Source organism: Bufo bufo, chromosome 4 (assembly GCF_905171765.1).
Source record: "Bufo bufo chromosome 4, aBufBuf1.1, whole genome shotgun sequence".
Classification (NCBI taxonomy): Eukaryota; Metazoa; Chordata; class Amphibia; order Anura; family Bufonidae; genus Bufo; species Bufo bufo.
In genome coordinates this window covers 425,340,177-425,364,896 of record NC_053392.1, presented here as the reverse complement: position 1 = coordinate 425,364,896, position 24,720 = coordinate 425,340,177, and the positions used below count along the sequence as shown (strand labels likewise).

Here is a 24,720-nt window from a genome sequence, read left to right as displayed (position 1 = left end):
ACTGTCTTTGAGGTAAACCTAGATGTTGCACCCTTACCATGTGTACTAGGATATTTTGAGATCTTGCCGGGCATGCCGAAAAAGAAGCTGGCAGATCCTATATCAAGCTAGGAAAACTATTGCATTCCACTGGATAGACAAAACACGATACGTGAGCTGGTGGCTAGGGTACACAATCTGGTTCAAATGGAGAAGTATGTGTACCACAAAAGAGGCTCCATTAAAAAATTTGAGACAGTCTGGTTTTCCTGGATGCAGCATTACAGAGATATACATAGCCCCTAGGCCAAACACAATGTGATGTTTTACTATTGCTAGAGATTGCGCGCTTGAAAGATATGACTGTAGAGTGATTGGATGTTATGTACTACCGGGATGAGTGTGTTTGTGAGACAGACATATGGGATGTGAATTGGGATATAGGGCACAACAATGTGCGTACGATTATACATGTTGATCTACTGCAGGACTCATTACTGGATCCATGGACTTTGGACTTTATTGGTCACGGGACTATGGGATTGGGGGAGGGGGGGTTCACCCTTGTTCGTAATATATTATTGGAAAATCAAATAAAAATATCTGATAAAAAAAAAAAGAAGGTAACTTAGACTGACCATACTGCTGTGGGGAGCTTTCTAGCAGGGAGGGAGGGTTGCTTGCAGCAACATTTGATATAGTGAGAGCGCGGTATCATTGCTTTTATTTTCAATTAGTGACAAGTGTCGAGAAACACATTTCAAGCTAATACACTCTGCCTACTATGGCTTCAACATACCGATCTCTCCTGTTAACCCTAACAGGATGGTGGCATGTCCCAAATGCCAGAAGGAAGGTACAGATCTGTTTCGTGGGATCTGGACATGCCCGAGGGTACAAACATTTTGGCGCGAGGTGGTGGGTTATATAAATAGCATTTGGTCCAGTCCGATCCAAGTAGCTCCACTGCCGCTCCTTTTCCTTTCTTTTTCGCCCATTAATGATCCCTCACATAAACCGGGGAAAATTCCACCAAATGTCCATATTATTCTGATAGTAGCTAAACGTTGTTTATTACGAGCATGGCTTGACCCATCTTTACCCACCATGTCAGACATCACTCAGCAACTAAAGTACTATCAATTTATGGACATGGTGGAATCGAAAAGGGCCAGTCAGAGATTGTGGGAAAAATTGGTTCCTCAAAAAATGGTACTGGTTTATGAATTTCTATTACTCCCCAGATGAAATTATAGATTTATCCCTCCCTAATCTCTTGTCACTAGAAAAAACGCCCACCCTTAGGAATCCATTGTAAGTGTGTCATTATGACTACTGTGGTAAACGCGGTATATCTGCACCAATACTGGTTTCCAATCCCACGGATCATGACACCTGGGCTCTCCCGGCCCCAAAGTTCAAGGTCTTTTAGTCCCCACCAAAGGTCATTCAGTTGTCATTAATGGTCTTTTAGCTCTTACTTAGATGTGGTATAAAGTTTTATTGACGGTTATGTTGCGGTTTATGTAATGCAATGTCAAACTTCTTGTAACATTGTACATTTTGTCTTACTGGAATGTAGTAAGCTTCTTATAATTTGTGAATATCTCAATAAAGTTGTTTAAAACAGAAGCAAAAAATAAAAAAATAAAGCTGCTGGTGCCCGTCCCCGGCCAACACCTGTGTATGTACAGATATGAACTGAATTTGGATCTAATGACTGTGAAGATTGCGGTTTCTTAGAGAGAGCATGATGCTACAGACAGCACCTTACTAATTTGTAGGGGTTCAGAGGAGATATCACATGGTCAGGTATATAAATGGGTGTCATCAGCATAGAGATAGTATCTAAAAGCCAAATCTAGTTTCTTCCATAGGGGCTATATATAGAGGGAAAAAAGAGAGGAACTAGGTCTAAATTCTGAGGAACCCCAATAGCAAAGGGAAGAGGAAAAGAAGTAGGGCCAGCTAATGATAAACTGAATAAACAGCTTCTCTACACCCCAAATCTTGTGTTCAATAAGTTTTTGTATATTTCTCATTACATTGCCATGCTTTCCTCAAATCTTTCTGTCTCAGGCATTCAAATGGGCTGAAGAAGGTCTGCTGACTGAAAATGTTTGCCATCTATAATCTGATTTTCCCCTTAAAAGATGAGAAACCAATGAGAATGTATTGAGCACACATTTGGAGTGTGTGGAAATTTTAGTTATCAGTTGTTTTGCTGGTTTGAATTACTACCAGCACCTTCCTTTATCTAGTGCTCTTTAAAAGACGTTTGATTTAAATGGTAAAGCTTTTTTCTTCCTTCTGGATGAGAGCTATTTTGCAGACTAAAAATATTGTAACTCTTTAGGGTCAATGATGATAAAAAGGGTACAACTGGGTGTTACCAGTTGAGAATGTGTCCCTTCACTGTCTGCCTTAGGCAACACTGATTGGACAGTGTCAGACTGTGCAGGGACCCCTTCATCCCAACTGGTTTATTCATCACTATTCAGGGGCATCTGTTCTTATGATTCTATGTTGTTCCATTACTCCATTACTCTATCTATGGCACAATATGGAGTCATACAAAGAGATGCTCCAGAATAATGATTTCTGTGAAATATAATTATTTGCTAAAACAGGCATCTCCAGAGTGGTGACAGGTCCTCTTTAAATATACTATACATGAATGAGATATGTATCACTGGGACTTGTATCACATGTATTTATATTTCTTAGATTGCTGCAGTGAGTCCAGCTGATATATGCTACGAGGAGACTTTATCTACACTAAGATATGCTGAAAGGTACTACTCAGTTTTCTATATGGTTCTAAACTCTAAAGATACAAGAGAATGATAATACTACAGTATATACAAGTGTGTGTTACCTCCGTTAGGGCAAAGAAAATTAAAAACAGAGCAGTTATTAATGCAAGTCCCACAGAGCGTCTTATCAAAGAGCTGAAGGCAGAAAACCACAAACTGCTGTCCCGACTGACAGGACTGGGGAGCTCAGGAAAGAAGGTGGAGCAGGAAACAAGTAGGTGGAGATCTCTGCCATCAGTTCTTTCTACTGTACATTTATCTAATCATATTATGGTCCTCTCTTCATGGTGCCCCTGTTGTGAAGGTGGGGAGCACTGAAACTTCATGCAATATACTCAATGTGCTTTTATATTATCTTGGAATCACAGAAGAACTTCGGCAGTTGTTTGCAGAAAATAAACTGCGGATCCAGGCAATGCATTCAGCTTGGGAACATCAGCTACAAGAGGCCAGGGAAGAATGGGAGCAGCAGTTTGCTGCAATAACACAGGTAACTGACAGCATAGATATGTCCCCAACATATATCTTCATTGAAAAAATGATGCTGCAGTTTGGGCTGGAACAAGAAGTGGCCTGAGTAGGTGGCCACTAGGGTGTTATTGATTATTTTTTCCTGTGGGGAACCACTTTCTGTTGGGGTCCCCATCAGATAAGAGTAGATAGTAGTTGAAGATATGCTTGTTTCCAGGAGAGGCGTATGATGCAGTCGTTTCCTTACCTGCTGAACATTAATGAAGACCCACAGCTTTCTGGAGTTCTTAAGCACTTTATAAAAGAAGGTACAGTGCTTACTTCTCTCACTATAGGATACCATTCAAGAGACTTTTTATTTGAGCTAGAACTGTAACTTTATTTCACATGCAGCACATTTTTTGCAGAAATTTCTGACTGAACATACCCTTCCATACACCTGAATGGCATTGTTACTGCAGCGTGTGCATGGATTTCTGCAAGTACAGAAATCAGATTTACAAAAACAGAAATCTCTACAACAAATCTGTAAATAAATATACCCTTAAAGGGGTTATCTGGGAATTTGATATCAATGGCATATCCTCATGACAGGTCTTCAATATAAGATCGTCAGGGGTCCGATTCCCGTGACCCCCACTGATCAGCTGTTCGTAGCGATTGCGGCGCTCTGTGAGCACTTTAGCCTCCTCCTGAACAAGTGCTGTCACAGTTAATTAGTCATGTCGCCTGGGCACAGCTCAGTCCCATTCAAGTGAAGCCACTATACAATGTATTGCACTGTGCTTGGTTTGCTGTTAACAGACCGCACCATTCACTGGAGCTCCAGGGAGCACAACGGCATCTTACAACGTTTGATCTGCGGAGGTGTCAGGAGTTGGACCTCCACCAATCTGATATTGATAACCTATCCTGAGCATAGGCCTTCAATATCAAATTCCTGGATAATCCCTTTAAAGGCTATTATACGCCTTCACAAACATTTTTGTTATTTTCACAATGCATCTAAAATTAGAAAAAAAAGTAACTTTGCAATAGGTCCAAAAATTTCCTCTTTTTGGGTCTACTACAGTTCTATAAAGACCTATCCATCTCTGTGGTAATCTGATCCTGCAGTTTATTTCATCCGTTCCCATCTTTATGCTAGTAGGGTGGCTGATGGATGGCAGTATGATTACAGGATTAGACATTAAAAGCTATGTACACCTTTGGGGCATTTTTATTTTTTTTCATTATTCCATTTTACTCATTTTGGGCTAAAAATTCTTTTTTTCAATTCTTCTTTATAAAAGATTTATGGAGCCGTTCTGTCACAAAGAGTTAACCATTTTTCTAGCTGTGTGAACCATACTTTCACTTTGTACCAGTCATCTAATAAACCTGATCTCTAAACTATTAAATGTTCAGAAACACTTATTTAAGCCACATTCTTATCAGTAAAATAAGGATTGAGCTATGATGGGTGTTTATATTGTCAGAAAGCAGAGATAATGAGTCCGTCAGCTCCCCAGCTGACGGATCAGAGAGAAAATTAAGATCCCTCTATTAGAGCATCTAATCTATGTACAGAAAAAAAGAACTTCATATTTTTAATAAAGACACCTGGATGTTCGGGTTCGAGAAGTTCGGCCGAACTTCCCGGAAATGTTCGGGTTCGGGAACCGAACCCGACCCGAACTTCGTCCCGAACCCCATTGAAGTCAATGGGAACCCGAACTTTTTGGCACTAAAAAGGCTGTAAAACAGCCCAGGAAAGAGCTAGAGGGCTGCAAAAGGCAGCAACATGTAGGTAAATCCCCTGCAAACAAATGTGGATAGGGAAATGAATAAAAATAAAATAAATAAAAATTAACCAATATCAATTGGAGAGAGGTCCCATAGCAGAGAATCTGGCTTCATGCCATAGCAGAGAATCTGGCTTCACGTCACCCACCACTGTAACAGTCCATTGTCATATATTTAGGCCCAAGCACCCAGGCAGAGGAGAGAGGTCCCGTAACAGAGAATCTGGCTTCATGTCAGCAGAGAATCAGGCTTCATGTCATAGCAGAGAATCAGGCTTCACGTCACCCACCACTGGAACAGGCCACTGTCACATATTTAGGCCCAGGCAGAGGAGAGAGGTCCCATAACAGAGATTCAGGCTTCATGTCAGCAGAGAATCAGTCTTCATGTCATAGCAGAGAATCAGGCTTCACGTCACCCACCACTGGAACAGGCCACTGTCAGATATTTTTAGGCCCCGGCACCCAGACAGAGGAGAGAGGTCCCATAACAGAGATTCAGGCTTCATGTCAGCAGAGAATCAGTCTTCATGTCATAGCAGAGAATCAGGCTTCACGTCACCCACCACTGGAACAGGCCACTGTCACATATTTAGGCCCAGGCACCCAGGCAGAGGAGAGAGGTCCCATAACAGAGATTCAGGCTTCATGTCAGCAGAGAATCAGTCTTCATATCATAGCAGAGAATCAGGCTTCATGTCACCCACCACTGGAACAGGCCACTGTCAGATATTTTTAGGCCCCGGCACCCAGACAGAGGAGAGGTTCATTCAACTTTGGGTTGCCCCGCAATATAATAGTAAAATGAAAATAAAAATAGGATTGAATGAGGAAGTGCCCTGGAGTACAATAATATATTGTTAAGGGGAGGTAGTTAATGTCTAATCTGCACAAGGGATGGACAGGTCCTGTGGGATCCATGCCTGGTTCATTTTTATGAACGTCAGCTTGTCCACATTGGCTGTAGACAGGCGGCTGCGTTTGTCTGTAATGACGCCGCCTGCCGTGCTAAATACACGTTCAGACAAAACGCTGGCCGCCGGGCAGGCCAGCACCTCCAAGGCATAAAAGGCTAGCTCTGGCCACGTGGACAGTTTGGAGACCCAGAAGTTGAATGGGGCCGAACCATCAGTCAGTACGTGGAGGGGTGTGCACAGGTACTGTTCCACCATGTTATTGAAATGTTGCGTCCTGCTAACACGTTCCGTATCAGGTGGTGGTGCAGTTAGCTGTGGCGTGGTGACAAAACTTTTCCACATCTCTGCCATGCTAACCCTGCCCTCAGAGGAGCTGGCCGTGACACAGCTGTTTGGCGACCTCTTGCTCCTCCTCTGGCTTCCACTTGTTCCCCTGTGACATTTGGGAATGCTCTCAGTAGCGCGTCTACCAACGTGCGCTTGTACTCGCGCATCTTACTATCACGCTCCAGTGCATGAAGTAAGGTGGGCACATTGTCTTTGTACCGTGGATCCAGCAGGGTGGCAACCCAGTAGTCCTCACACGTTAAAATGTGGGCAACTCTGCTGTCGTTGCGCAGGCGCTACAGCATGTAGTCGCTCATGTGTGCCAGGCTGCCCAGAGGTAAGGACAAGCTGTCCTCTGTGGGAGGCGTATCGTCATCGTCCTGTGTTTCCCCCCAGCCACGCACCAGTGATGGGCCCGAGCTGCGTTGGGTGCCAGCCCGCTGTGAACCTGCTTCATCCTCATCCTCCTCATCCTCGTCCTCCTCGTCCTCCAGTAGTGGGCCCTGTCTGGCCACATTTGTACCTGGCCTCTGCTGTTGAAAAAAATTTCCCTCTGAGTCACTTCGAAGAGACTGGCCTGAAAGTGCTAAAAATGACCCCTCTTCCTCCTCCTCGGCCACCTCCTCTTCCATCATCGCCCTAAGTGTTTTCTCAAGGAGACATAGAAGTGGTATTGTAACGCTGATAACGGCGTCATCGCCACTGGCCATGTTGGTGGAGTACTCGAAACAGCGCAACAGGGCACACAGGTCTCGCATGGAGGCCCAGTCATTGGTGGTGAAGTGGGGCTGATCCGCAGTGCGACTGACCCGTGCGTGCTGCAGCTGAAACTCCACTATGGCCTGCTGCTGCTCGCACAGTCTGTCCAGCATGTGCAAGGTGGAGTTCCACCTGGTGGGCACGTCGCATATGAGGCGGTGAGCGGGAAGGCCGAAGTTACGCTGTAGCGCAGAAAGGCGAGCAGCGGCAGGATGTGAACGCCGGAAGCGTGAACAGACGGCCCGCACTTTATGCAGCAGCTCTGACATGTCGGGGTAGTTGTGAATAAACTTCTGCACCACCAAATTCAGCACATGCGCCAGGCAAGGGATGTGCGTCAAACCGGCTAGTCCCAGAGCTGCAACGAGATTTCGCCCATTATCGCACACCACCAGGCCAGGCTTGAGGCTCACCGGCAGCAACCACTCGTCGGTCTGTTGTTCTATACCCCGCCACAACTCCTGTGCGGTGTGGGGCCTGTCCCCCAAACATATGAGTTTCAGAACGGCCTGCTGACGTTTACCCCGGGCTGTGCTGAAGTTGGTGGTGAAGGTGTGTGGCTGACTGGATGAGCAGGTGGAAGAAGAGGAGGAGGAAGCTGAGTAGGAGGAGGAGGAGACAGGAGGCAAAGAATGTTGCCCTGCGATCCTTGGCGGCGGAAGGACGTGCGCCAAACAGCTCTTCGCCTGGGGCCCAGCCGCCACTACATTTACCCAGTGTGCAGTTAGGGATATATAGCGTCCCTGGCCGTGCTTACTGGTCCACGTATCTGTGGTTAGGTGGACCTTGCCACAGATGGCGTTGAGCAGTGCACACTTGATTTTATCGGATACTTGGTTGTGCAGGGAAGGCACGGCTCTCTTGGAGAAGTAGTGCCGGCTGGGAACAACATACTGTGGGACAGCAAGCGACATGAGCTGTTTGAAGCTGTCTGTGTCCACCAGCATTTCATAGGCCAGTAGTTTAGAAATGCTGGCATTCAGGGCCAGGGATCGAGGGTGGCTAGGTGGGAATTTACGCTTTCTCTCAAATGTTTGTGAGATGGAGAGCTGAACGCTGCCGTGTGACATGGTTGAGATGCTTGGTGACGCAGGTGGTGGTGTTGGTGGTACATCACATGGGCGGCAGGTGCCAACGTTCCTCCAGAGGCGGAGGAAGAGGCCGAGGCTGCGGCAGCAGCAGAAGAGGCCGAGGTGGCAGCAGCAGAAGAGGTAGCAGGGGGAGCCTGAGTGACTTCCTTGTTTTTAAGGTGTTTACTCCACTGCAGTTCATGCTTTGCATGCAGGTGCCTGGTCATGCAGGTTGTGCTAAGGTTCAGAACGTTAATGCCTCGCTTCAGGCTCTGATGGCACAGCGTGCAAACCACTCGGGTCTTGTCGTCAGTACATTGTTTGAAGAAGTGCCATGCCAGGGAACTCCTTGAAGCTGCCTTTGGGGTGCTCGGTCCCAGCTGGCGGCGGTCAGTAGCAGGCGGAGTCTCTTGGCGGCGGGTGTTCTGCTTTTGCCCACTGCTCCCTCTTTGTCTTTTGCTACGCTGTTGGCTCGGTCTCACCACTGCCTCTTCCTCCGAACTGTGAAAGTCAGTGGCACGACCTTCATTCCATATGGGGTCTAGGACCTCATCGTCCCCTGAATCGTCTTCTACCCAGTCTTGATCCCTGACCTCCTGTTCAGTCTGCACACTGCAGAAAGACGCAGCAGTTGGCACCTGTGTTTCGTCATCATCAGAGACGTGCTGAGGTGGTATTCCCATGTCCTCATCATCAGGAAACATAAGTGGTTGTGCGTTAGTGCATTCTATCTCTTCCACCCCTGGGGAAGGGCTAGGCGATTGCCCTTGGGAAACCCTGCCAGCAGAGTCTTCAAACAGCATAAGAGACTGCTGCATAACTTGAGGCTCAGACAGTTTCCCTGATATGCATGGGAGTGATGTGACAGACTGATGGGCTTGGTTTTCATGCGCCATCTGTGTGCTTTCTGCAGAAGACTGGGTGGGAGATAATGTAAACGTGCTGGATGCACTGTCGGCCACCCAATTGACTAATGCCTGTACCTGCTCAGGCCTTACCATCCTTAGAACGGCATTGGGCCCCACCAAATATGGCTGTAAATTCTGGCGGCTACTGGGACCTGAGGTACTTGGTACACTAGGACGTGTGGCTGTGGCAGAACGGCCACGTCCTCTCCCAGCACCAGAGGGTCCACTAACACCACCACGACCATGTCCGCGTCCGCGTCCCTTACTAGATGTTTTCCTCATTGTTACCGTTCAGCACAATAAGAAAAATATTATTCGGGCCAATGTATTGAATTAAAATTCAGGCCTTTTTTTACAGACACCTAACAATATCTGGCTATCTATTTAGGTACCGTATTACAGTAATACAGGCACACCAGTAATGACAGATTTAGCTGAATATAAATTTGAGGCCTATTATTTAGGCGCTGGGTGACAGGTATACGTTTACGGACAGAATTAGACTTGGATCTGCACTGTAGCGTGTGTGTGAAGTTCTTGAGGATTACCCTATCAGCACCTTGAATCTAATATACCCTTTTAGGGATAGATTTAAAGTAGGCCTGATACAGCAGAAACCACTAATTTTGAGAATTGCAAAATTGGGAATTGTTTTTCAACCCAGAACAAAAACTGTGCTTTGACGGACACTAAAAATAACTTGACCAGCTAAAACAGTACAGATTTGGATGAATATAAATGTGAGGCCTATTTTTTAGGCGCTGGGTGACAGGTATACGTTTAATCACAGAATTAGACTTGGATCTGCACTGTAGCGTGTGTGTGAAGTTCTTGAGAATTACCCTATCAGCACCTTGAATCTAATATACCCTTTTAGGGATAGATTTAAAGTAGGCCTGATACAGCAGAAACCACTAATTTTGAGAATTGCAAATTTGGGAATTGTTTTTCAACCGAGAACAAAAACTGTGCTTTCACGGACACTAAAAATAACTTGACCAGCTAAAACAGTACAGATTTGGATGAATATAAATGTGAGGCCTATTTTTTAGGCGCTGGGTGACAGGTATACGTTTAATCACAGAATTAGACTTGGATCTGCACTGTAGCGTGTGTGTGAAGTTCTTGAGAATTACCCTATCAGCACCTTGAATCTAATATACCCTTTTAGGGAAAGATTTAAAGTAGGCCTGATACAGCAGAAACCACTAATTTTGAGAATTAAAATTTGGGAATTGTTTTTCAACCCAGAACAAAAACTGTGCTTTGACGGACACTAAATAACTTGACCAGCTAAAGCAGTAATGACAGATTTGGATTAATATAAATGTGAGGCCTATTTTTTAGGCGCTGGGTGACAGGCTCAACTTGTCCCTGATGTAGTATATGGCCAAAAAATAACCACACTATTGATGGTTAAATGCACTTTGTGACAGGCTCAACTTGCCCCTGATGTAGTATATGGCCAAAAAATAACCACACTATTGATGGTTAAATGCACTTGATGAAAGCGTGACCCTGATGTAGGATATAGCAAAAAATAACCACACTATTGATGGTTAAATGCACTTGGGTGACAAGGTCAGCTTCCCCCTGATGTAGTATATGGCCAAAAAATAACCACACTATTGATGGTTAAATGCACTTGATGAAAGCTTGACCCTGATGTAGGATATAGCAAAAAATAACCACACTATTGATGGTTAAATGCACTTGGGTGACAAGGTCAGCTTGCCCCTGATGTAGTATATGGCCAAAAAATAACCACACTATTGATGGTTAAATGCACTTGATGAAAGCTTGACCCTGATGTAGGATATATCAAAAAATAACCACACTATTAATGGTTAAATGTACTTGGTGGCAGCTTGTGCTGGCGCACAAGCAAGCCACAAAATGGCCGCCGATCACCCCAGAAAAAAGTGACTGAAAAACACTCTGGGCAGCCTAAAAACACTGAGCAATTGAATAGCAGCAGTTCAATGATCCACAGCTGTAGATCGATCACTGAATGAAGTCTTTTGGAGGAGTTAATCACTGCCTAATCTCGCCCTAACGTCGCAGCTGCAACCTCTCCCTACACTTGTATCAGCAGAGTGACGTGCAGCGCTACGTGACCCAAGCTTATATAGAGGCTGGGTCACATGCTGCACTGGCCAATCACAGCCATGCCAATAGTAGGCATGGCTGTGATGGCCTCTTGGGGCAAGTAGTATGATGCTTGTTGATTGGCTGCTTTGCACCGAACTCGAACCCGGACTTTTATGAAAATGTTCGGGTTCGGGTCCGTGTCACGGACACCCCAAAATTCGGTACGAACCCGAACTATACAGTTCGGGTTCGCTCATCCCTAAAGGAGAGACTTCATCATATACTAGTGGTCAGAGTATAAGATTAGATCTTTCTATTTCAGGAACATCTGATGTTGGCCAGGCAGCGTCTAATGAAGTGACCTTGAGAGGTCTAGGGTATGTGATGGAAATTCAATATTTCTGAAATAGAATTCTTTATCTTTATTTATTTCTACAGTACCTGATTTTTTTTTTCTCAGAATTTTACCAAAACATGCTACTTTTATCAACATTGAAAGCAAGGTACTTGTAAAGCCATATGGCAAGGCTAAAGTGATTGTGAATGGAGTGCCCATTTTTATGAACACTAAATTGCATCATCTGGTAAGTTATACTGCAGGTAAGTGTTGTCTGTGACTCTAGTAGTGGCATATGTACTGTGTCAGTCTGTTTCTCTGATGTTCTAAGAAGCGAGGACTAAACCATTGTGAGAAATTAGTCATACTATCAAATATCTGCATATAATACACATACAGGGCCAGATTTATCATTAGCTCAAGTCAAAATAATGGAGTGAAAATATCGCAAATTTTTGCGCAATCTCTAAAACTGCGCAAACATTTGCGACTTTTATTGGCTCTGCGCTATGTTCGCCAGTTTTCTGAAAGTGGGCGTGTTTTCTTATGTAAATTAATCTCTAGACAGATTTACTATTGCGACAATTTAAAAAGTCACAAAAAATGGCGCAAGTTAACTCCAGTGAGGACCATGCTTATCTTATGCGACTTTTTAATAGAACATGCAACTTTTTCGTAAAGACATGCGACTTTGTAAAGCCGCTTACTGAAGGATAAGCTGCTACCATCAAACCACATTTATCACAGTATTAAAGGAGTATTAATAAATCTGACTTAGCCAAAAGTGACTTTGGACATATGTAAAAGTGGAGTAAGATGTAAGTGTAATGATAAATCTGGGCCATACTGTATATATAAACATATGAAAATACACACATATATATATATATATATATATATATATATATATATATATATGACTCAATTTAACACTTCCCATCTACTTATCTGTAGTATAGTCCGTGTTACAGTGACTGGAGAAATTTATGAAAATAATGTCCTTTATGTGCTTAGGATCGTATAATCCTTGGGTCAAATAGCGCATACTTGTATATTGGATTTCCGGATGAACGCGTATGTGAAGACATCAGCAAGTTTGATTATGATTTCTTCCAGTCTGAACTGGCAGCAGCTGAAGGCTTCAGTGTAGATAAACTGGGTAAGTTCACGCTGCCTGCCAATGTTCATTGAGCATAGGAACGGTAGAAAGTACATTTCATTGTCTTGCTACTTAAGCAACATCTTTCGGGTATTGTCATGTGAACAGTGCCTAGTGTAAGGGTATATTCACATGCTGCAGATCTGTGGCAGAGATCTATCAGACTGAAAATCTGTTCCATTCATCTGCAAGTTCCATGGGGTCACAAAAATGTATGCAATAAATCTTCCGCGTTTACAGGGCAGCTGTCAGCAGATCTGTACCTATGAAACTGGCTGACCTATTGCATGTTCGCTAGGCAGCTGAAGGCATCTCTGTTGGTCCCATGTTCAGATGTGCCTGCAGAAAAATGATGTTTTAATCTATGCAAATGAGCCTCTAGGAGTAACGGGGGCATTGCCATTACTCCTAAAGGCTCTTCTCTCTTTACAAATGCTGTGCAGAGGGCGCAACAGTTGGGAAGAGAGCTGGGCCTCTAGGAGTAATGGCAACACCCCCGTTGCTACTAAAGGCTCATTTACATATATTAAAACATATTTTTTCTCAGCAATGCGGGTACATCTGAACATGGGACCAACACAGATGTCTTCAGCTGCCAAGTGCACATGTAACAGGTCAGCCGGTTTCATAGGTACAAATCTGCTGATAGATGCCCTTTACCTTTGCTGGGTAATTAATTAATAGACAAATGAAATGTGAACTGGTCATCAATATGAACCTTTGGGCGACTTCTAGCATTTAAGCTAATCATTGTGAGATCCCATGAAGAAACTAGAATACCTGATGTGACAAATCTGTTCCTTCCTGTATTCAGTTTATTGTTAATAATACACATCATCTAATAATTCTACTATTTTTCCATGTAGGTGCTATGCGCAATAAAGATGGCAAACCTGACCCAAGTGTGCTGGCAGTCTTCCATGACTATATTAAATTGATGCCTCTGGTTGCTGAAGCAAATCAGATGAGTGAAGAACTTATGAAGGTAAAACAAGCTATTGTTTGCCCAAGCCTCAATGAATGTGGCCCAGTTCTCTAAGTCGCCTCCCCCCCTCCCCCCACACACCGCATTTTGCTGTACTTTCTATACAGCAGCACCTAGCTGTCACATCCAGGGCCTCCCAGGTGACGTCTCCTCCGATGTAAATCTTCTCTGTCATCATCCTCTTCATTTTGTCCGTACAACTTCTTTCAGCCGCGCCTCGTTTTTGCAGAGTCTGACACACAGATGTTTTAGCTTCCTCACATTTATATTATCTTCCCCCAACCTGGAGTCCCCTCAGTGTTATCCTGCTGCCCACTGTGCTGCCAAATACTATCCTGAAGGAAAATGAGAGCCCCCCATAGTAATAGTGCTCCTCATAGTCCCACCAATAGTAATTCCCTTCTAGAATACCCTCATTAGTAATACTGCCCCCTACAGTGTCCCCAACAGTGATAATGCTCCCAACAGTGCCCCCATTAGTAATACCGCCCCCTACAGTGCCCCCAACCGTGATAATGCTCCCCAAGAGTGCCTCTATTAGTAGAAGAGCCCTTTAGTATTAATAATACCCTCACAGAGCCCCCAGTAGAAATAAGGCCCCCTATTGTTCCCCCAGTGGTAATAAAGCTCTCTACACACCCCTCAGTAGTAATAAGGCCCCCATAGTGCTCTTGGTAGAAATAAGGCGGATCTATAAGTCCTCCTATAGAGCCCCCAGTATTAATAAGAACACCTATAATGTCCCATGGATTTTCAGTGCCCCTGTAGTCATATTCCTCCCTCCACCATACAGTCCCATGTAAATAACATCACACCATCTCTCCTGCCCCCTCAAAAATACAGTCCTATGTAAATAACATCACTCCCCTCCCTTCAGCCTCTCTAACATACAGTACCATGTAAATAACACTATTTCCATCCCTCCGCCATAGAGTCCCATGTAAATAACATCACATCATTTCTCCAGCCCCCGCCAATATACAGTCCTGTGTAAATAACAACCCTCTCTATCTACAGCCCCTCCAAAATACAGTCCCATGTAAATAACATCACCTCCTCCCCAGCCTCCTCCAAAATGCAGTCTCATGTGAACATCATCTCCCTCAACATTCAGTCCCATGTAAATAATATAATTCCCCCAACCAGCCTCATTCAACATACAGTCCCATGTAAATAACATTACTCCCTCCCACAGCCCCCTCCAACATACAGTCCTATGTAAAAAACATGAACCCCTCCCCAGCCACCTCTAACACACAGTCCCATGTAAATAACATCCCTCCCTTCATCCCTAACATACAGTCCCAGTTAAATAACCACAACTCCCAGCATTGCTCTGCCTCTCCCTACACTTACCTCTCCTCATGTAGCAGACCACACCACAGCATCTCCCAGGAGTTCTCCTCTTCACTGCCAGCCTCTCCTGCACTGGTCACATGATGGTGACATCATTGCAGGTCCTTTCCAACCACAGTCTGTTTTGCTGGTCACATGACCTGTGATGTCACCACAGGTCCTTCAGCTCTTCCAGTGTATTAGATTTCATTGTATTGCCGTCCTGAGGATGGCAATACAGTTGTATCTAGCTGGCAGGCAGGACATTCAGGGCCCGGGACAAAACATCAGGGGTCCAGGCCCTGAATGTTTTACCCTAGCAACGCCCCTTGTTTACACTTTTTTCACTTGAGATATCCGCTTGAGATTTCAACATAGGTTGAAAAGACACTGGTCCCAAAACCAAATCCCCATATTCTGTGGCGTTGTGGAGAATAACACTTGAAAAAAAAAAAGAAAGACCAGAGAGAAATAAATATGAGTCATCTACCAATTTTCAGTCCAGTTAGGGCAGTTTCAATTCAAGTAGAATCTATTTGGATCCGAAATGAAGTACCGACTTGTTCGAATCCGACACAAAACAAATTTAAATAAATTTGCATAATCTCAACTGATGAGTGAATTGATTCTTTTAAAATAAATTCATTCAGAAATCCACCTTCATTACTCAAGAGATTCCCCCTTCCCCATGCTTGACAGGGCCAGACTTTTGCTTCGAGTAGTGGGCAAGTGCAGGTGCCAATTGTGCATGCGTTGTTAAAGTTCTGGCGGTACCCAGATGTGGGTGGTGTATGCACAGTGGGCATCTCTGCTGCTCAGGTAGCAGCAGCAAATCCTCTGTGTTTGTGCCACTACTTGGAGCTGTGACATAGGAGTGGGATTGATGGGGCCAGGCGAGAAGACCCCCTCTTTGTTTTCTGTCCCATAACCAATTCTTTGGAGGTCATTAACTGGTGTAAAGTAAAACTGGCTTAGTTGCCCATAGCAACCAATCAGATTCCACCTTTTATTTTGGACAGGTCCTTTGGAAAATGAAAGGAGGAATCTGATTGGTTAACTGGTGTAAAGCCAGTTCTACTTTACACCAGTTTGATAAATGACCCCCTTTATCTGTAAATCTTTATTTCTTTGTAATGGTCCCCTAGTCCCTGCATCTGTATCTTCAGTACAAGGCTGCTGTGTGGAACTGTATCTAATGCCTATGAGAAATCTAGATATACTGTATCACATAAACTGCACAACCAGTTTCTAGATTTGTATTCCCCATAGAAACCACATGTGTTGGTTAGGCATGACCTGCCGTTCATGATTTCCTGCTGGTTATCAGTTATTAGCAAGTGGTCATCTAGAAAATAAACAGTTTTACTACTAGTGGAATGCAGTGCTACTGATCATGTGTTTTTAATCTCTGAGCAGGACCTGATATTTGAACTAAAGGTGAAAAATTTAGCGTTGACTGATTCTAGAGGTCATGATCTTCAAAAAGAAATAATGGTGAAGGTGATCAATAAGAGCACTCAACAGGTAACGCTGGTCGATTCATAAAGGAGCTAAAGTAGAAACCAACTATAATAAGGTTTAATTATCAAAAACTAATCAAAAATGAAAAGGAACCTGTCAGGTCTGATACTATCCTCTCCGAGGGCGGCATGGTGTAGTCACAAGGAATGTTGATTTTAGCAGTGTCTCACATATCTGCATTTATGCAGTAGAAAATGTATACCCTGTGCAGCGAGTGACCAACACTGCATCAAGGAGGCCAATGTATTCATTATAGGTGTGCTCCCCCCCACCCGCCAGCCAGTGATTGATAGATTTCCCTCTGTTACTGTGCATATCATGAATATATCAGCGCTGGTCGTACGTTATCTAAAACTACCAAATATACCAATATATGTACTTGACAGTTTGCTAAAATCAGTGGGGTCATTTATCAAACTGGTGTAAAGTAGAACTGGCTTTGTTGCCCATAGCAACCAATCAGATTCCACCTTTCATTTTCCAAAGGAGCTGTCCAAAATGAAAGGTGGAATCTGACTGGTTGCTATGAACAATAAGCTAGTTTTCCTTTACACCAGTTTTATAAATTCCCCCCCAGTGTGTCTGTCACTACACTATGCTGCACAAAGGACCTGAAGGTTCCCTTTTAAGTGTCCATCCAACTAAATGTACATTTTAGTTTACTTTCACACTCGCGTTTCGGCTTTCCGTTTGTGAGATCCATTCAGGGCTCTCATAAGCAGTCCAAAACGGATCAGTTTGCATTCTAATGCATTCTGAATGGAAAAGGATCACTCAGAATGCATCAGTTTGCAGCGTTATGGTGTCCGTCTGATGAAACTGAGCCAAACTGATCCATCCTGGGACACAATGTAAGTCAATGGGGACGGATCCGTTTTCACTGGCACAATGGAAAACGGATCCGTCCTCAATTGACTTTTATTGGTGTTCAAGACGGATCCGTCTTGGCTATGTTAAAGATAATACAAACGTATCCGTTCAGAACGGATGCAGACGGCTGTATTATCTGAACGGATCCGTCCATGACGGATCCGCACAAAACGCAAGTGTTTAAGTAGCCTTATACAGCATAGTATCAACTATGCATAGTCTTCACTAGAAAGTTACACTGAAGTTGCTTTGTCACTGTATGGAACTGTGCAACTTTCCTCCTAGTGATAAAGAGGTTTTCCAGAGAGATCTTTTGTTGTGAAAAAAAAAGAAATAGGCCAGTGACTGGCTGAGGCAGGACACCTCTATGACCAGTGACTGGCTGAGGCAGGTCACCTCTATGACCAAAACAAACAGAATGGCCAACAAGTCCTCACCCTTCAAAAAACCATCCATGATGTGGCTCCCATTGTCCAATGGATGTTTCTATTCCATGGAGGAGCTCCTTAGAGGAGGTACCTGAAGTCCTCTTCGCTGCTGAAGCTCATCAGATGGTGCTCCTGCCTCTTGTATGTCAAGCTGGCTGCGGTGGTGGAGCTCCACTGACCTCTAGTGGAGGTTTCTGGTACTGACCGGGTGGTCACACTGGCTATGGCTGTGGCAATCTGTTGCTTAACAGGACCAGAACCTCCTGCTGGGGTAGGTGAACTTAGGATCTTCGGCTGCAAGGGCTGCGGTAAGAGAAGCAACAGGGGTGGTGATGGGGCCCGAGAAGCTATAACTGCAGCGGACGCCATTTTCCAGGGCAGCTGGTAATTAACCGCTGTCGGGTTGTAAGAGAAGGCGGTGGTCGTCCGGTAACCCAGCTGGAAACTGGTGGTAGTGGAAAACCCCGGGATTAATGGCTCCGGCTGGGGCTGTGGCTTACCTTGAAAGCGGAGCACTCCCTCTGCAGTCTCTTGGAGGCAGCGCACGTGGCCTACGGCTGCTGGATCCTCCTGCCAGCTCTTAGCCACTGGCATAAGGACAGACGGTCCTTTGAGAGAACTCATGGGGGTATATTCAACGTGGTCCCCCGCGTAAAGGTTATGGCGGGCCTGGGGAAGATAGGGTCGCTTTACTGACCTGCGGCCCACAAACAGTTCCTCGCGGACACCTCCGGTGCTCTTGCTGGATTCCGCTGCACCATCTCTCCCCAGTTAGGCCGCAGAGGACGCGCCATCTTGTCTTCCTCTTGGCTACTGCAAACTGGTAAGGGAGGAGGAGTTTGAGGGGTGGAGTCTTCGCTTCCTGCCATTGCACTGGGCAGTTCCCGGTGGGCCAGGATGTCGCTTCCCGCACTTGGGCTGGGCGGTTCCCTGTTTTCCCGCTCTTGTGGTACAAGAAGAACATACACCATCACTGGCAAAGATGGCGGATTAACCCCTCGGTTGCCGGTGCGCACAATCCTGCGCCTGTCGCTCCACAATAAATGTAGTAAAATCATTTTTAGGGGGTTCTCTGTAAATCTATAGGCCTTGTAGTATAAAGACACAAAGGTAAATCCTGTTTGTGACACCAATTGCAACGGGCGGCATATATCATGAGTAAGGATCGTTAACTTGGGATCCGAAATGCGTAAATTTTGCACTTGTCTTGCACTGTATGGATTTTACTGCATCAAATATAGGATATCATTTTACCAGAAGCTGGATCCTCTTACTTTATGCACAGTTTATGTCGGCCTTGTCCTAGCCACATCCGTGCCTCTGGCGCAATATGTGGGTGAGCGCTGCATTTCTGACTCTCTGACTCTGCTTTACTGACAGGCTGGCTGTATAACTCAGCTTCTTCTGGATGCTGCACTTCTTCTCTGTAGTCTGACTTATTTTCAGCCGAGACTGGTACGGCCTCATCTGGAATACGCAGTCCAGTTCTGGGCACCAGTACATAGAAAGGATGCACTGCAGCTGGAAAAAGTAAGGAGGGTCTCAGTTATTAAGAAAGATTAAAAGAATATAATTTATTTAGTCTTGAGAAGAGCCGTCTAAGGGGGGACATGATTAACCTGTACAAGTATATAAATGGGCCATACAAAAAATACGGCGAAAAGCTGTTCCATGTAAAATGTCCTCAAAAGACAAGGGGGCACTGCCTCCGACTGAAGAAGAAAAAGTTCAGTCTCCAGAAGCGTCAAAGCTTCTTTACTGTAAGAACTGTGAATCTGTGGAATAGACTTCCTCAGGACGTGGTCACAGCAGGAACAGTGGACAATTTCCAAAAGGGTTTAGACGAATTCTTAAAAGTAAAAAACATAAATGCTTATGAAAACGTGTAAAGTCTCACTTCCTTCTGGGATTCGCGTCCCCACCTATCCCTTGGTTGAACTTGATGGACGTTTGTCTTTTTTCAACCGTATTAACTATGTAACTATGAGAAACTAATGTCCTGGCTCTTGAGGCTTTAGGCTTTTGCCTCCATGGCCAGCAGAGCTTAGGGTGCTCCGGCTGGCATGGGCACGTCTAGCAGAGACGTGCCCCTGTACACCCTTCCCCTATCTAGGGTAGACCTAAACTGGAACTAACTGGTCCCCACCCTTTCATTCTATCCAAGTACAGCTCTGCCATATTTGCTGCCACCTGCTGGTGAACCAGGCACATTACATGTTATAAACAGTTGCAAACCTTATTATAGATGCACATTATGGAGAGGACCTGCAAAATAATGCATTGATTACTTTATGTTAGACCATTAAGGACAGTAGCAGAGTGTAAAAGTGGCAACACTACTCGGGGGTTTTTACTATGAGCTTTAAAATGATAATAACTACCACCAAAATAATCTACTCAAGTACCACCAGCCTCAAAATATCACGGACACTTCTATATTTTTTTATGGACACAGGAAAAAAGTTGCCTAGTTGTACCGACTGTCCAGAAATTTCTGGACAGTTGACAACCCTGATTGCAGCATCATCTATAAACACCCTAATTTGTTGGTGAAAATGATGAATAACAGAAATCTTTACAAAAATTTTAATTCCCATCATCGACATGGGAAATTAGTAGATAGTAATCAAACGTGCAAACCAATGCCAGACAGCTGCTGTCAAGTCAAAGACAAAAACATTTGGTATGCAAATATGTGACCGAAGAGAGCTATTTTTTTTTTATAACAGAGTAGGGATCGACCGATTATCGGTTTTGCCGATATTCAGGATTTTGACTGTTATCGGTATCGGCATCTATTTTGCCGATATTCCGATAGCGTATGGGGAACACAGATCGTGCTGCTGTCAGCGCTCTCCGTGTTCCCTCTGCAGCACAGGGGAGAAGGAGCAGTGTCTCCCTCCCCCTGTGCCGCCGCTGCTGCTGCTGCCACCAATGAAGAGACAGATGGGAAGAGGAGGGGAAGGGCTGTGGCCGCTGCGCCACCAATGATGTTAACTTATTCATTCATTCAAATTGAACAGGAGGCGGGAGCTGGCTGCAGAATCACATAGCCGGCTCCCGACCTCTATGAGCGGTAGCTGCGATCCACGGTAGTTAACCCCTCAGGTGCCGCGGATCGCAGCTACCGCTCATAGAGGTCGGGAGCCGGCTAGGTGATTCTGCAGCCAGCTCCCGCATATGATTAAATTAGAGATTTATGTTCATTGGTGGCGCAGTGCGCTCCCCCCAAGCCCCCCAATATTAACCATTGGTGGCGCAATGCGCCCCCCACCCCCGTATTAAAAACATTGGTGGCGCAGTGCGCCCCCCCCACCCCAGTATTAAAAACATTGGTGGCGCAGTGCGCCCCCCCACCCAAGCCCCCCAGTTTTAATCATTGGTGGCAGTGGTCACAGGGTCCCCTCTCCCCTCCTCCTCCGATCAGAGCCCCAGCAGTGTAAGCCTGGGGCTCCGATCAGTTACCATGGCAGCCAGGACGCTATTGAAGCCCTGGCTGCCATGGTAAGCTCCATGCTGCTGTGTGCACAAAGCACAGGGCAGCAGGGACAGTGTGAGGTCCTATTCACCCTGATAGAGATATATCAGGGTGAGTAGGACAAGGGCTCTAGTCCCTAAGGGGGCTAAAAAGTTAGTAAAAAATAAAAACACCAAAATATTAAGTATAAATGATAAAGAAAGATTTACAAAAAAAATACACACTAACAATAAAATATTCATTTTCAGCAGATTTGTGTAGGATTTTTTTCACAGAATATCGGTATAAATTATCGGCTATCGGCCTGAAAGTTCACAAATTATTAGTATCGGTATCGGCCCTAAAAAAATCAATATCGGTCGATCCCTAACAAAGAGTAACAACTAATACTAAGATCATATCACACAAGAAATTTGTGAATTCTGGCATGAACGTGCGATATGGCTGCAAGAGTAAACTAAGGATTACGAGAAATATTCCCATGACTTCAGTGAAGTTTGTGTAGATCACTAAGCTTGTGAAAATTGTTTTTTGTTGCTATAACTTTACAAAAAAATATTTTCATAAAATGTGTTTTTTTTCTATGGTTTAAGGTATGGATATGGTCAAAATCCAAGTTCATTAACAGAAAGTTTCTAATGGAAGAACTGTACCAGAAATTCCTGGAAGGCAACATGACTTTGGATCGTGACAGTGATCCATTTTGGGATCCAGTTGAGGCTGTTCATTTAGGATCCGCTCACATCTGGCTCCAGTCCCTAGCTTATTGTATGAAACTGGAGGAACAGACAGAACTTCTGGATTCTGAAGGGGTAGAGGAAGCTATTATTATGATAAACATTACCCCTTGCTCCAGTTGTGGAAGGTAAAGTGGTACATAATAACACCCATATGAGACTTCGTTCACACGAGTGATACGAATTGTGTCAGGATGGTTTTGCACACAATTTCACAGCTTTTTCTGCGAGTGCATTCAGTGTGTGCATTTATTTCATCTGGATTGTATCCGGATTGCATGCGTTTTTCACATGCGTCCTCATGAACTCCATTCCTACAGAGATTCAGCTGAAGATCTTATCTGTATTCAGGATCATAATCCCTGACAAGCAGAGTAGAGAGGAGGATGAGGAAGCTCTTTATCTCAGTGCTGTGAAGTAACTTGTCCTTGCTGTGTGATGAGGTAATGTTCTGTGTCCACAAATAGGACGGTGGCCATTTTATTTCTCCTAATGATTGCTCCCTAGACAAAACAAGCCATTTTAACTAACGAAAGGTATTTGGGAACATATTTATAATAAAGCAATATTTAAGTATTTTTATTCTCTAAATTCCCGGACAACCCCTTTAAAGGGCTTTAGTTAGCAGATTTGTACCTATGAAACTGGCTGACCTGTTATATGTGCGCTTGGCAGCTGAAGGTATCTGTTTTTCCCATGTTCATATGTGCCTGCATTACTGAGAAAAATTATGTTTTATTATATGCAAATGAATCTATAGGAGAAACTGGGGCATTGCCATTACTCCTAGAGGCTATGCCTTCTCTGCAACTGCCGCGCCCTCTGTGATTGACAGGGCCAGGTGTGATCACATTTACACTGCTTGGTTCTGTCAATTAAAGTGCAGAGGCACGGCAGTTGTAGACAGAGCTGAGCCTCAAAGTAATGGCAACACCACATTGCTCCTAGGGGCTCATTTGCATATATTAAAACGTCATTTTTCTGCAGGCACATATAAACATGGGACCAACACAGATGTCTTCAGCTGCCAGGCACACATGCAACCAGTCAGCCAGTTTCATAGGTACAAATCTACCGACAGATGTCCTTTAAATCTTGAGACATAAATTACCAGATTATACTTGCAATTAAATACTATACATATGAGTTAGGCTACTTTCACACTAGCGTTTTTGCTGGATCCAACAAGGTTCAGCAAAAACGCTTCCGTTAATGATACAACCATCTGCATCCGTTATGAACGGATCCGGTTGTATTATTTCTAACATAGCCAAGACGGATCCGTCATGAACTCCATTGAAAGTCAATGGATGACGGATCCGTTTTCATCTGTGTCAGATTGTGTCAGTGAAAACGGATCTGTCCCCATTGACTTACATTGGGGGTCATGACGGATCCGTCTTGCTCCGCATCCCAGGACCGAAAGCAAACTACAGCATGTTGCGGTTTGCTCTCCGGTCTGGGAATGCAACTAAACGGAACGGAATGCATTTTGGCGCATTCCGTTCTGTTCAGTTACGTCTTGTCCCCATTGACAATGATGAATGGGGACAAAACGGAAGCGGTTTTTCCGGTATTGAGCCCCTATGACGGAACTTAATACCGGAAAACTTAAACGCTAGTGTGAAAGTAGCCTAAAACCTAGTTTATCTTCTTATGTGGCTGATAATGGGGTCCTTAGCAGGACATGTGTCAGTAAGGTAACATGCAGCAGCACAGCAGCTTATAGATGAAGGTAATTAACAGTAATCTGTTGACCTTTATGAAGAGGGGAAATGATCGGTTAATGTACTGTACCTAATATATTTCTGTTTCAATCATTTTTATTGGATTTTTCAATACAGTAATTGACATTACATAGGTGCATTCAAAGTGCAATATGCATATAGTTTATATTGTACATTGCAGCGGTCAGTCACGAGAATTGTACCTAATATATTTCATATGTTCTAGACCGTTCAGTGAAGAAGATGTCGTCGTTGATCCTCTGGAATTATTAGGAAGAAAATTTTTTTTCCAGATTCATATATTTCAGTGCCTTGGTGTTCGATGGTTAAAGGAGGCCACAGAAAGAGGAATTCAAATAGGGTAAATGAATAATAGCATAGTAAATATATACTGTACTGCATATATATCTTCTCACATTCATAAACAGCCTTGCACCATGTCCACTGGCATCTTGCTAACTTAAACAGTATTAAACCGCTCAATCAACCGCTCATTCTTCTCCTTCTACCTCCAGATACTAATTCTGGTGAAATCCATTATCCCTCATTGCACCACTTTGTGTGCAGTAAAGTTACGATGACCTTCTCTTAACAGAATTGTATACTTCTGCTCTCTCCTATTGTAGGCTACATTCCACTCACATCTCCATGCATAGGAACAGATAGACTAGAGGTGTAGCGTGTAGGCATTTTGCTGTCACCACACTGAATCATTTCGGCTATCCTTTCTGTTCATACTGTTTCTATCAAGAGTTCCAGTATTTTGGGGGTTCTATTTCTGTACATGCAAGAAAAGTACACTGCTCATGTATAACAGTTTCCAAATTACTAAAATGTGAATGGGTGCCTCTTTTCAGGAATTCCAGGAATTAAATAGCAAAAATAAATACTTCAGAGAAAAGGACACAGGAGGGTAGAATGGAATGTCTTTTTTTTTTTTTTGTTCCGTACAATTTATTAATTTAAAAAAAGACAAATATAAACAAAAAATAAACAGAAAATCCTCTTAGGCTTCGTTCAA

General features: G+C 44.1%; 1 protein-coding gene across 1 annotated transcript in view; it reads left to right on the top strand.

Annotated features, from left to right (window-relative positions):
• Nucleotides 1-24,720, top strand: part of LOC120999231 (kinesin-like protein KIF28P) — a 64,700-nt gene that overhangs the window by 30,118 nt on the left and 9,862 nt on the right. Inside the window, exons 5-15 of the mRNA XM_040430104.1 lie at nucleotides 2,707-2,774; nucleotides 2,867-3,009; nucleotides 3,164-3,285; nucleotides 3,484-3,574; nucleotides 11,445-11,499; nucleotides 11,583-11,706; nucleotides 12,474-12,618; nucleotides 13,485-13,603; nucleotides 16,355-16,462; nucleotides 21,829-22,100; nucleotides 23,926-24,060. Of these exons, the coding sequence (XP_040286038.1) occupies nucleotides 2,707-2,774; nucleotides 2,867-3,009; nucleotides 3,164-3,285; nucleotides 3,484-3,574; nucleotides 11,445-11,499; nucleotides 11,583-11,706; nucleotides 12,474-12,618; nucleotides 13,485-13,603; nucleotides 16,355-16,462; nucleotides 21,829-22,100; nucleotides 23,926-24,060 (1,382 nt within the window). The remainder of the gene's footprint in view (nucleotides 1-2,706; nucleotides 2,775-2,866; nucleotides 3,010-3,163; nucleotides 3,286-3,483; nucleotides 3,575-11,444; nucleotides 11,500-11,582; nucleotides 11,707-12,473; nucleotides 12,619-13,484; nucleotides 13,604-16,354; nucleotides 16,463-21,828; nucleotides 22,101-23,925; nucleotides 24,061-24,720) is intronic.